This window comes from Vigna radiata, chromosome 11 (genome assembly GCF_000741045.1).
Source record: "Vigna radiata var. radiata cultivar VC1973A chromosome 11, Vradiata_ver6, whole genome shotgun sequence".
Lineage (NCBI taxonomy): Eukaryota > Viridiplantae > Streptophyta > Magnoliopsida > Fabales > Fabaceae > Vigna > Vigna radiata.
The window spans coordinates 15,428,826-15,442,335 of NC_028361.1; the positions used below are offsets into that span (position 1 = coordinate 15,428,826).

At 36.3% G+C, this 13,510-nt stretch overlaps 2 protein-coding genes across 8 annotated transcripts; one reads left to right on the forward strand and one right to left on the reverse strand.

Moving 5' to 3' along the window:
- The first annotated feature begins 319 nt into the window (after positions 1–319).
- On the forward strand, positions 320–6,470 carry LOC106777800 (ultraviolet-B receptor UVR8). 6 transcript variants are annotated; one of them, XM_022775651.1, is made up of 13 exons: positions 320–648; positions 1,572–1,682; positions 1,794–2,053; positions 2,354–2,549; positions 3,824–3,963; positions 4,113–4,363; positions 4,463–4,618; positions 4,740–4,898; positions 4,979–5,146; positions 5,209–5,349; positions 5,458–5,547; positions 5,818–5,916; positions 5,996–6,470. In XM_022775651.1, exons 5-13 carry the CDS (start codon positions 3,920–3,922, stop codon positions 6,181–6,183), a joined length of 1,296 nt encoding a protein of 431 aa, XP_022631372.1. In that variant the 5' UTR covers positions 320–648; positions 1,572–1,682; positions 1,794–2,053; positions 2,354–2,549; positions 3,824–3,919; the 3' UTR covers positions 6,184–6,470. The 6 variants fall into 6 exon arrangements, with proteins under 6 accessions (XP_022631372.1, XP_022631370.1, XP_022631371.1 ...); XM_022775649.1 differs by lacking the exon at positions 1,572–1,682; XM_022775650.1 differs by lacking the exon at positions 1,572–1,682 and having other exon boundaries at positions 1,794–2,048.
- Positions 6,471–6,783: 313 nt separating this feature from the next.
- On the reverse strand, positions 6,784–10,484 carry LOC106777040 (the record flags this gene model as incomplete). 2 transcript variants are annotated; one of them, XM_014664541.2, is given in 8 exon segments in its annotated part: positions 6,784–7,016; positions 7,124–7,192; positions 7,743–7,890; positions 7,974–8,119; positions 8,656–8,897; positions 8,975–9,170; positions 9,340–9,493; positions 9,978–10,484. In XM_014664541.2, coding segments are annotated over 8 exon segments (1,560 nt in total). In that variant the 3' UTR covers positions 6,784–6,917.
- Positions 10,485–13,510: the final 3,026 nt, after the last annotated feature.

A 13,510-nucleotide genomic window follows, 5' to 3' on the forward strand; every position in this document is an offset into this window, starting at 1 on the left:
AATTCACTCATCCAATATTATTATAAATTATAAATGTTTCACAATGTATATAAAACTACAGAATCCATTCATGATTTCATTATTATTATTTCACAATATATATAAAACTACATTTTTTTTATATAATTGTATAAAAAAAGTTTAAAAAACTTTATAGAGTTCAAACGTCGAAATCCAATTTCATCTTTATCAGATATTATCGAAATTTGATTATAGAATTACATTTGATAAAAGTTTCACTTTATTTAATCATCTACACTTTTATCAAATGCAATATAAAAAAAGCATGCATGTAAAAAAGTTGCAAAGATTAATAAAACAATGTAACATAAAAAGAAATTGGAGATGCATTTGAATAGCTTAAAGGTGCAGGATGAAAGATCGTGTTTTTCTAAAGTTCCTGGTTCACAAAATCTTATAAAATGGTTCTGATTGAATTAGGACCGGTTAGCCCGTAGCCCACAACATCATTTTTTCTTTGCGACTTGAACTATTCCCATCTTCTGAACAAACACTTGCAAGCTGTACATTAAGATAGAGTCGACGGCAGACGGCAGCAAAGAGACGACGGCGCACGGTGGGCGACAGCACAAAGTGGATTCAACGGCTTGATGGCAGCGGTGGTACAGTTGGCGAAGAAGAATCAAGGTTAGCTTCCTTAAAATGCTTTTCATGTTTTTTCTAAGGATTGATGTGACTTAGTTTTCAGTTTTCTTATGAAATAAGAATTGTTGTGCTTGTGTCTATTATGTACTGTTTGATAAAAGGGTTTAATTTAAAGGGTGGGAAATGGTGATGATGATATAATTTTGGGCAAAAGACACCTCTTATATATGAACCCTTAACCCGTGCCTTCGTGAAAAAGTTGAGGGTTATGTGGGGGCATAAGAGGGTAAAAGCTGAAATGTTTGTGAAATGTAAAGATGATAATACGCTTTAGACTTTGAGGTAGATAGGATGGGAAAAAAAGAAAAAAAAAGAAAAGCATACATCTTAGACATAACGTGCAGGCCACTAGTCTAAAACCCTTAAAGCCACTAATAAAACAGACACAAATAAACGTATGAGTGCTCCAACTGGAATGACAGGGAGAAAAAGACTCTTCCCATACACTCTCTTATCATACTTTCTCTCTATTTTCTTTGCCAACATTATATTTTCATTTTGAAGATTGTTTTCTTGTTTTTTCAAAAGGACACATAAAAAATTCAATATTAATATGTTCCTCAAATTTAAAGGTTATTGGGTAGAATATATGCAACTGCAATATATGATATGTCAGGTGGATTTGCTTGTGCATTGAACATGTTTGAAAGAAAGGCACAAACAAGATGCTGCATCTTCACTTTAAGATGCTGCGCTGACTCAACCTTAAGTTATAAATGTTATAAATTTTGAGGACTGGAGTTGATGTTAGTGGATTTGAAGATCAAGGTGTTAGAAACTTGAGATGTTATTTGTTTGCTGATTTTTCTCGTTCCTATTCCATGAAAGCAGACGTCTCTCTTCAATTTACCACTGCCAGTGCTCTGTTTGGCCTTCTTCCTCTTGATTTTGAAACCCTTTTTCAGGCCAACATCAATCTTTCAGCTTATTCTATATTCGTCTCTGATAACACTGAAATTTTGAGGAAGTGGTTCTCTGGGCTGAGTAAAGAAATTGCTATTTGATGTATATAACAAGTAAAAATTTTATCAGCAGTTTTGATATGAATTGAAATTGGATTTGCGAGCCAATTGATGTAATTGACATCTCTTCTTTTCTTTCTTTGTTAATTCTCATTGTCAATGCAGCTCTACTGGTCCCTTTTTCTCAAGGAACTTTCTGTCTCCTTTGTTGAACCTCCCAAGTGTATTTTAGATACTTCTGACCCTTCTAGACATGGAGGCACCTGGCTTCCCGGTTCTGTCCTCAACATTGCTGATTGCTGTTTGCAACCCAGTTCTCATCCCTACAAACCAGATGACAGTTTAGCCATCGTTTGGAGAGATGAAGCTTTTCATGATTCCGAGATTAACCGTATCACGCTTAAACAACTCCGACAACAAGTAATGTAAGCCTTTTCAGTTCACACTCTTGCTTTTGGACCAAAGTTGTGTTATTCAATATAGGGAGTCTGATTTCTTGACTTCTTTGATATTAGTTCAATTGCTATTTTTCAATTGCACCAGTACATTTAATTTTTGTACTTTTGATCAGGGAAGTTTGTCTAAGTGAGTGTGAATTTGGTATTCTTTGTTTCCACTCTTTTCTACTTTAATCAGACTTTTCTTTGTCTTTGCTTCTTCTCCTGTTAGTATTTAGAATTAAAGTAATAATTTTTTTTTTCATGTCTTTTCCATATTATTTCCAGGATGGTAGCTAAAGCAATAGTTGCCACATTCTCAAAGGGAGATGCAATAGCAATTGACATGAAAATGACAGCAAATGCCGTAATCATCTATTTAGCCATTGTCCTAGCATGATGCACTGTAGTCTCTGATAGTTTTGCACCAAAAGAGATTGCAACTTGCCTTCGTGTTTCCAAAGCAAAGGGTATCTTCACACAGGTGATGTTTCAATTATAAAATTACTGTGGATTGAAATGAGAGTATTCAATATTTGGAATTGTCTCTATTATTTCTCACTCACGGATTTGTGCAAATTAGAATGTGTGAGGTAATGGTAACATTACCAAATCTTTATATGTTAGAGAATAAAAGCTTTCCTTTCGAGTCCCCTTGGAAGCTTAACTTGCTATTATTAGTATTTTTTGAAGGCTTCAAATTTTCAAACCAAATTTATTAATGCCTGGAACTGCACGTAAATATCATCTTTAGAAAATGCATCTGTGTTGTTAAAATCTTATATTGAATTTTTCGTTGAGTTACCGATATTCGACAAGTATTACATATTCTTTTATAAATCGAGACAGAAAAAATCTGTTCTTGAATAATAAATTGTTGAAGTTTCCATACGCTAAACAAATCGAAGGCTAATAAATTGCATACATCAGAAGCTTTGAATTTATAGGCATTGGATAAGATACAAGCACTCATACAATCAACTTTCGATAGATACCTATCACTACAGCCTATGTGAACGAGGAGAAATTAAAGGGGAAGGTAATGGCTTAACAATTGATATGAACAAGAGAAGTGAGAGAAAAGGGTATATATGCATGGGGGATTTTTATTACTCTGTTAGTGCTAGGAAACTGGCAAAGGGGAGAGGAAGAGGGAGCATTGAGGGAGGTATGAAGTCTGTTATAAGCAGGATAGAGTTCGGTGGAAAGATTGAGACTTGGAAGAGGCTAGTCCGTTGATGGTCATTTAAATTAATTATTCATTCTATTCCATTTCTGTATAATTGTATGGGTAATGTGAGAAATAATGCAGAAATTCTGGTTATAAACAGTATGACGCTGATTTGGTTATTGTGATTACTTGTAGTGATTAGACTTTACTTATCTTTGTTTAAAATCTTATGGATCTCTACTACAGTTGCCCCATTTAAATGTTTATTTCTGTGAGTTTAGAAAAGGGCCAAAGGGCTATGTTTTATTATAGATTTGATTTGCTTCATTTCTATACATGCAAAACTGTAATGTAGTGGAACAAACATCAGGCAAAGGTGAAAGTTTTATCTTTTGGTCAAAAAAAGTTTTATCTTTTGGGCAAAGGTTTATCTTATGGAATAACAAATTACCTTAATTTTCTTAAAGGAGTTTTGTACATTATCCAATGTTTAACATTCATGATGCTGCACTGTAATAATAACGCTGCCATTATTGTACATTATTTTATTCTTATGTTTATATTTTCTATTATTTTTGTGTTTGCAGCATTAAGGTTTTTTCAGTGGGTTCTCTTGTTGGGTTGGTGATTCTTCTCCCTATCAATTATGGTGTCCAAGAGGTTCAAATGGGAGTTACTTTTCAATGGATTCTATCACAATATCTAATGTTAAAATAGGTTCAAATAGGTGAGATTGTTTTACAAGATTTAGACAAGGTTACTTGTATGATGATTTTATGTTTTTGTACATAAAATTTAATAAAAAGGAAGGTCCATGGGTTGACCCTAACCCACATGGACTAGATCCAAATCTTATTAAAGGGGCTCATTTGACAGTTCAAGGGACAACAGTGATATTGTGAAGACAGTGGAGAGACATAAAGCGGTGATGGAAGAATCTGAAAAAAAAGAAAAAAAAGAAGAAAAAGGAGAACAAGTTGTCTGGAGTTGGGGTGCTGGAACCGAGGGTCAGTTAGGAACAAAGATTGTTAAGGATGAGCTCTTCCCTCAACTCCTTCGCCAACCCTCTCTCTCTTCAATCTCTTCCCTTGCATGTGGCGGGGCTCATGTCATAGCCTTGACCTTTGGTATGCTATAACACCGTTCTTCCTCCGTCTTTTTCTCTTCCAAATTTTCTTCATCTTGAGGTTTTTTTTTAAACTAATAATGATGATGATAATCTGTAGCTGGGAAGGTATTTTCATGGGGTAGGGGCAATTCTGGGCAACTAGGCCATGGGGAGGTTGTGAATAAGGCTTTGTTTCCCAAGGTTGTAACGTCATTGGATGGCTACTTCATAACCAATGTCGCTGCTGGGTGGAGCCACTCGGGTTTTGTTTCAGGTTTGCACTCTTCTGGATATGTCTTCACTGATTTTGTTGAATGTTGTTGAGGTTATCAGGTTTTCTGTTGAAAGTGTTTTTTTTTTTTTCCTTTGATTTGATCTTCTTGGTTGGTTTTCAGATTCTGGGTGTGTCTTCACTTGTGGGGATGGGACGTTTGGTCAACTGGGACATGGAGATTATGCCTCACACTGTTCTCCTGTCAAATTGACATGTTTTGGTGATCAGCGTGTAGCGCAGGTTGCATGTGGAATGCGTCATTCCCTGGTCTTATTGAAAGGTATTGGATTGGTTTTAGTTGTTGCCTAGAATGTGTTTGTTATGTTGCTCTTTTATTTAGCAAAGGGCGTTGTGATGCAGATTGTATAGGAAATCAAGTTTATGGATTTGGCTCTGGGAAGCGTGGTCAGCTGGGTGTCAGCAACGATAAGGTCAAATCTGTTAATGTTCCTAGAACTGTTACTGGCTTTGAAAGTGTTGAAATCATTGGAATTGCTGCAAATGGAGATCATAGTGCTGCAGTATCTGGTAACACCACTTTCCCCTTCATCATATCTGTGGCACTAAATTGTTCTCTAAAATGATTCTAGTATCTTTAGTTGATGGGCACGTTTATACTTGGGGAAGAGGCTTCAAGGGCTTTGAAGATGCTCACCTTCCTCGTTGCTTAAATTCTTCTTTTAATTTTATCAAAGTTGCTCTGGGATGGAACCATGCTTTAGCAATGACCGGTACTTATTGACACTAAATACCCAACAAATTTAATTTAACGATTTTCATATTTCTATCAATTCCCTATTTAATAACTTCATTTTGTTGTCAATATTTTTTTTGCTTAGGTGAGGGAGAGGTTTATATGCTAGGTGGAAACCACCATGGAGTGCTTAGTGATCTTCAGAACATAAGCCCCCCAGCCAAGCATAAACCTGGTAATGCATTTGAGTTAACGTTGAACAATAAAGACATTATAATTTATGTACTTTCTGGTTGCATACATCTCTGATATTTAGAACGTAACTTATTGCAATATACTAGATTTAAACTATCGATTCGCTGTCATAATCATCATGAACCTGCATAAATTCGTAGATAATTTATTTGGGTGAGAAAGATGCGAATTCTTATGCAATGGAGAATGCTTACATCGCACTGCTTTACTCTTATATTTATATTATGCCTTGTCATTGCGTAATATTTAGTAGATTTAAGAGAAGTCAATTTGGAGAAAGTCCCTGGCCTTGATGGGATGAAGATTACTGATATTGCTACCGGAGCCGAGCATTCTGTCATTGTCACAGGCAAGATGTATTCTTTTCGTTCTTGAGGAGTTTTGAATCACTTAAAAATTCTGACTTATTTCCTCCATCCTATTTTCAGATAATGGAGAAATAAGAACATGGGGTTGGGGTGAGCACGGCCAACTTGGTTTAGGAGATACTTGCGATCAAATCAGTCCTGTTACAGTAAATGTAGGTTATGATCTGAATGAAACTGAATCAATTAAAGTTTTCTGTGGAAGCGGGTTCACATTTGCTGTAACTATGCCCTATATTCTCCTCACTTAAAGTTTACATTTACAATCGCTTTGGCCTTGTTCTGAACTTCCGATGAGAGTGATAGAAATGGTACATTCCGAGAATGTCCCCTCACAAATTTGAGAACCTTGAAGGAGAGTGACTATGGGTGATCGTCTTCTCAATCACAAAATAATATATATATGTTCCAAGTTTTTCCAATTTATGGACTTTGCTGAAACTCATTTTTAGTCCATTTAATGCCTGTCATTCTCCCAACAGAAAGTGAAAGGAGTTTCTTATTATATATTCGAATTGACTGGGACTTTGGAATGTCAGATATGTTTTCTTCCATTAGAAGCATAGATAAAGAAAAGAAAAATATCTCCCAGATCTCGATCTCAAAGCATTAACTTCCAGAAATGGAAAATACGCTGCATTAAATCATTTCTCGTCTTTTACAATTGATCAGAGAAAGTATGCCAAGAACAACATTCAAAATAGCAAAGATGGTTACGTAACCTTATTACCACCATTTACTCGTACTGATACGACGAGGCACCACTGCCGCAATCATATGAACATGTTAAAATGGTTGAATGGGTTTAGTTGTTATCAGTCAAGATATCTACATCTAAAAGTAGTAGTAGATAGACTAAGTAAAAGAATCAATGAACTTCTCACCGAATATTTTGTACAAAAGTGAAAAAAATGGTAACTAAACTAGAGCATGTCATCCTCCCGCGTTCCAAAGATATATTATCTTATGCTAACTTTCTCTTCTATCAATCACTAACTATAAGAACATTATTCTCATAGCCATCGTTGGTTACAATAGGACGTAAAGGATCAATTTTCCATTCTCCATCTACAATGAACTTCATCTGCAACCAAAAAAAAAAAGACAAGTAATTGAAATATGCCTGCTACGTGTATCTTATTGGGCACAACATCAATAAGTTAAGTCATTAGCACACAATATACAACTTACCTCGTATCTTCCAGGATACAGCTGCAAGCTCACAGAAAATATACCACTACTTAACCTCTCCATCTTTCTCTGCAATTTAATTACTATCTATTAAATATTTAATGCATTTAAGTCAATTGCGCTCAATAAAGTAATCTGAAAATTATAGTCATCCTTAAGCATGCATTAGATCATTCCGAACCAAAATTGATTTTGTAAAATACATTGACAATAAGGAAAGCAATTTGATTTTTAATTTTATCAATAAACCACAGACAATTGACCTAGCAAAACAAATAGTGATTTATGAATCCATAACCCATGTTAAATGCACCAATCCTGTGATTAATCCTTGAACAAGGTCGGCTGTGACCAACAAGACAAGCATAAAATGGAATGGAATGTGAGAATCGTGATATGCTTCTCGAGAGAGGTTGCATTATGAATAGTTTTAACACACACCAATGATTGAGTTATTGGTGAAGCATTTTTATGATATAAAACACTAATTTTTTTATTGATATATTTTTTAAACACTTAAAATGTTTTTTTAAATAAAAAAAATCTTTTTTTTTCAGAAAAATGTACAAGCATGCAGGCTCTAATATCAACAAATAAAGTTCATGGGAAGAGATTAGACCTTGTTGGACCAACCATCAAATGATCCTGTTAAAAGTACTTCTGAAGCATTATTTGGCCAAACTACACAAGTAGTCTTCAGCATTTGCAAAGCCTTCTGAGCCTTACTAATCTTCGTCTGCTTTTCTTCGACTACCTTATGTGCATCCCTGGGAGAAAATGATGCAATATTGTCAAGATGTTATTTATCTATCCATACATGACGCGTTAATTGAATGGTGTCAGGGGATACATTATTGCCAATGACATCTTTCCTTCTAACACTGCCAACTTAGCCTGTATAGAACGCAATTTGTCCTGAGCATTCATGATCTCATTTTCCTGAAATTCCCACGCATCGGAAAGCTTTGCCAGTTCATCAGAAGAGCTCTTATGAACCTATTGAAGAAAATGCAGCATGCAGATCAGGACTAATTTAGGACCCCATGATAGGCCTTCATACTAATGCTTCACAGTAAATTGAGAGCAGTGTCAGAAAGTTTAAGACATTGGACAGTTATTACGAGATTTCATTGGCGTAGTATAGGCGTAGCTACTAGCTACCACATATTTCGTTTTTCTTACTGCAAAGAAAGTAGAACTCCTTACTAACAGCAGTCAAAGCACACAGCCACGTAGCATGTATCTAAGTCCGTACTAAGAGTAGAGACAAAGAGAAATGTCCAAAAAGAAATAAAAGGTTTCGGATAAGAGGAAAGCAAGAATTAAATTTCTTTAATGAAATATATTGGATAGATTTAACGCAAAATTTCAGTAACATTCAAATTCAAATTCTTTGTTGAGACTAACTCCCTTGGCTTGTGTGATTTTCCCAACCCAAAACAAGTTGCACACAAAAATAGCAAACTTCACTCGTGCTTAAAAAACATAGAGAACTACAGCAAAGATCCAGTATTGTTTATAATTACACTCACCATCTGCTTGGTAATTTTATCTGATCTAGACCTCAACGAGTGAAGTGTAGAAGATAGCTCGGATTCCAGATGCTGGATACGGGATTTAATGTCATTGTGACTTGCTTTTCCATCAAGAGAATATAATCCTGTTTCATTGTTTGTAAGTTCAGACGAAAACTCCCTTCTCTTCAGGATATCATGGTGTCCAGAAGTATCACTCATGCCTCCTTTCTGAGTTTCACTGGGAATAATTTCAGCATCTTTTATGACACAATTACAAAGATATCAGTTGATCCCCACTACAATAATAAGACAAGATCTGAAAACGTAACGATACCTTCAAAATCTGCATCTGGAAAACCATTTCTCTGAACAATCCAACTCCTCCACATCTCTGGCTTAAGTGAGTTTTCTGAATTTTCCATACCTAACTGTAACCCATGCTGATCAGGTTTGATCTGAGAACCACTGGGATGACTGCTTATGGGGTTAAATGAGGGTGCCCTGCTACTATTTTCAAGGCCGGTAGCTATCTATACAACAGAGAAGATAATATTTTAAAATTTCAACAGGGTGAAGGACATAAAAACTGTAAAATTTCAAAAACATATTCTCTCAGCTTAGGGTGCAACAGCTCATATGATGTAAATAGTGCCAGAAAAACTAACCAACAGCATTTGAAGTGGGATAAAAATTACTTACTGCATCCATAGCCGTTCTATGATCCCATTCATCTTTGTCTTCATTATTTTCAGAAGAAATACTATCTACACCAAGTCCAAAAGATCTACTTCGTTGTTTCTCCAATCGATTCAATATCCCCACAATGCCAGATTCACTGTCAGCTATAATTTCTCTGTATACCAGAAAGTAACACTCAGGACCCCGGTTGTCACTTGAAGTTATATCAGATTCATCTATTTGATGACATGAAGAAGAAAAGAAAAAGTGGATAATTATAAATTAGCTCATTCTTGCTAAATTAAGCAACAATAGCACTGGCCAACCACACTGATTAAACGGCACCATAATGTTCTATCACAACTCATATCTACTGATAAATAAATGTCCTCTAAATCTCTCTTGGGTCTACTCTACTTCTAGCATTTGGCAGTGGGATCTCAACATATTTTCTCCCCAAAAAGCTGTTGGTTTTTTTACCTAAGGCTTTACCTATATTTTTCTGTCAATCTTTGTGGCAAATTCAAGAATCAAAGACCATATGCGGCCTTCAAACCTTCCCCTATACACTTCAAGTCAGTACATACAGAAAAAAATTCCAAAACATACACACGCGGGAAATGTGAAACAGTTATTAAGAAAAGAGACAAAAATCTCACACTGAATCATCTGTTTGGGATGTTTGGGAAGAAGAGGAAGGTGAAGAAACCCCAGAAACCCGAGTGGCATAACAGTCAATCCCATAGCTACAATTATCTTCAAGACCGCCTATTCCACTGGACCCACCATTCGATTCCCACCCAAACGCAAGCCACCCTCCCTCGTTGACAATAGCCTCAACTAAATCCATCCTTCCTGCAGCAACCAACTCCTCCTTGGTGGGAAAATGTTTGGGCTTATCAGAACTCTGCATAAACTCAAGAATCTCGGATTCAAGAGACGAAAACTCTCCGCTCCAATCCTTACACCGCCGCAAGAACCCAGTGCAGGACCAGCACAAACCCTTGTAGCAGGTCCCCCTCCAAGAAGAATGGAGAACCGAACCAGGTTCGGCCCCAAACCGGCGTGCCCGCCAGGTCCAGCCGGGGAAGTAGAGCGGGGCGACGGGGGACGCGATCAGGTGAGGCGAGAGCAGCGAAAGGGAGGGTGCGGTGAAGAAGTGCATGCTTGGAGCATTTCGTCGAACAGTTAGTAGGCAATAGAGAGAGAATAAGAGTGGAGCGCGCGAGAAGGAAATGGAAGAAACAAAAAAGGGTGTACTAAAGAGTGAGTCGGCCAAGGAAGCAACGAACAATGCCTCAAGTTTGAATGTAAAAAGAAGATACTACTTTTTCATTAGAACTGTCAGTTATTTGGATATTTTTTACTGGAATACTTTAAAGGTACAACTGTATTGAAAATTATATTTATTTTGTTATTTTAAATTTATTAATAATAATCCAAATTCAGCATTATCAATTAAATAAGAAAAAATGTTTTTTTAAAACACAACTTATAATATGAGATATGTAAGCTGAAAACATTTTGATTGCACATAGAAGAATAAACTTTCAATATGTAGAATGCGGTGAAAATGTTAATTATTCTTAATTTTCTAAAAAAAATATACCCTTTAATTTCATACTTTGTTTTGATTTTTTGTTTTTTTGAGATTTAAACAATAAGTAAATTTTTACAATAAACATTTTTTAATTAAAATAATTTATTTAAAAAAAGTTTAAACAAACTAACTTCGCAGTATTAGCAAAACTGAATTATTTGTCGGATTAACAAAAATTAATGTCTAATTTAAAAGAAGGTCAAATATATGTTTTAGTCCTCATATTTGTGTCCAATTCTCAATTGGGTCCTCATGTTTTTTTTTTTGTCCCAATTGCATCCTAATATTTGTAAATTTGAGGCAATAAAGCCCTTTCCGTTAACTTGTCACTGACGTCGTTGGTAATGTGCTGATCTGTAACGGACATTTATTGTTTAATTTAAATGAGTCCATTACGTGGAATTTTTATTTAAAAAAAATTCATTTAGTGACACGTATGTATTATATTTTAACAGCTTATGGCATTATCTATATGTTGATGTGGTTGTTAAGTTGTATGCTCACTATGACCTTGTTTGAGATTGTTACCACTGTGAATCTATTTTCCTTTTCATTGCCGAGCATTATCATCACTGATTACCACCATTTCTATTGAGATTTATCACACGTGTTTCCACCGTCGCGGTCGATTTTGCCGGATGGCTTTTGTTTCACTCAACCCTATACACCGGAAACGTCAATGCCAAAAGCTGAGCGTCAAACACCCAAACCTCTCTTCCTTCTCAAATTAACCCAAAACCACCAACAACCCAAAATCATCACAGCAAACAACCCAACATCATCTTTCACCTGCATCAAACAAACAAACAGAAATCAAATCATAAATCCTATGCCAATTCGTTCAAAGTTGGTCCTCTAAGGCAGCCCTGACCAATTGAAACTATGGTGACCGTTGTGAAATGAAAAGGAGATGACCCCGAAAGCACGTTAAGGAACTGAAGGTGAAGGAAGAGGCTGTCCTCCTTTGTTTAGGCAGGGAAACTCTAAGAGTTTTTGGTGTTTCTGGAAAAGAAGAGAAGCAACGTAGGAAGGAGAGGATTCTGACACGACGGCGACCCCAGCGGCAGTCAGTGGCACCGGTGGCACCCATCTCGCGTTTCTATGGCGGCGGCTCATGATGGCGGTGATGGAGAAACAGTGGCAGACGACGTTCGAGGGTGGAAGACTCCAACCCTAGGCTAGCGCGAGAGGAAGAGAAGGAAAATGGGGTGACGTCGTGGCCGACTGTGATTCCGGTGACGTTTGCCGTCGCCGGTGACGTGGTGGGCATGGTAGAGAGTGCAGGTCCGGTTGGAAAAGGGAGAGAAAGACCCTGGTCTCTGGAGGCTGAGAGGAATGTTAGAATGAAATGAGAAAGTTGAACCCCTAAGGGGAATTCTAGGTTAAACGAAACCTGGGCCTAGGTTTTGGGCCGGTTTTTTTTTTTTTTTAAAAAATAAAACTTTCTCTTGCAGCTTTGCCTTACAAATATAATACATACGTGTCACTTAAATGAATTTTTTTTAAATAAAAATTCCACGTAATGGACTCATTTAAATTAAATAATAAATCTCTGTTACAGATCAGCACAGTGCCAACGGCGTCAGTGGCTAGTTAACGGAGAGGGCTTTATTGCCTCAAATTTACAAATATTATGATGCAATTGGGACAAAAAAAAACATGAGGACCCAATTGAGAATTGGACACAAATATGATGACTAAAACATATATTTAACCTTAAAAGAATAACAACTTATTTAGAAGGAGATAATAACTTATTTACAATAAATATTTTTTAATTATTTATTACTAAGTCTTCTAATAAATTATCTTAAACATGTTTCAGTACAAATATTAGAGCCGTCAAAATGGGTCACAACTCGCGAGCTAATCTGGCTTACCATGGGTTCGGGTTGGGTTTGAAAAAAAAGATTTTTTTTTAGGTTTAATACTTATTTTGGTCCCTACTTTTATGGGTTTGGTTCAAAATGATCATACCTTTTAAAAAAGTTCAGTAAGGTCCCATAATTTGTTAAAAAATGTTTAGTTTCGTCCTTTTAGCTGACACCGTTAAAAACTTAACGATGCAAATGCTACCGTGGCACAACCTTACTGAGTTGTCAAATTTGATGAATACGTGGACGTTACACTGTGTAAGTATTTAAAAAAATTTAAAATAACACATCTGCTTCATCTTCCACTCCACCATGAATTTAGGGTTTTTCCCCAGGTGACATTAGAGGTCGCCGTCTCCTTCTTCCTCCCCCTCTCCCTCTCCTCCCCACAATAAAAAGCAAGGGTTACGTAACTGTGGCTTGCAAGTCCTACTAACATGGAATTAGCATGCAAGTCCTACTAACATGGAATTAAATTTTCGCTTGCTCTTTGATGGAAGAAGCCTTGAGGATGATGACCGAGACGCTACACAAGCTCGATCTAGATCTCCTCAAATGCATTACCAGTTTTGAGATGTAAAGGTGCAAATGACTTTTAGGCACTCAATAGGAATCAGAATCAGCAGTTAAAAATTGCACAAAGTGGCAGAACTTGTAATGGATGGTTAGCAAAAGATCTAAGTGTTATACCAAATTTAAAACACAAAAAGACATGACT

Coding starts and splice junctions, on each gene's coding strand:
- LOC106777800 (XM_022775651.1), top strand. CDS start 3,920: ATGGATTCTATCACAATATCTAATGTTAAAATAGGTTCAAATAG. Junction 4,899..4,978: donor TTCCCTGGTCTTATTGAAAG/GTATTGGATTGG, acceptor GTTGTGATGCAG/ATTGTATAGGAAATCAAGTT. Junction 5,147..5,208: donor TCATAGTGCTGCAGTATCTG/GTAACACCACTT, acceptor AAATGATTCTAG/TATCTTTAGTTGATGGGCAC.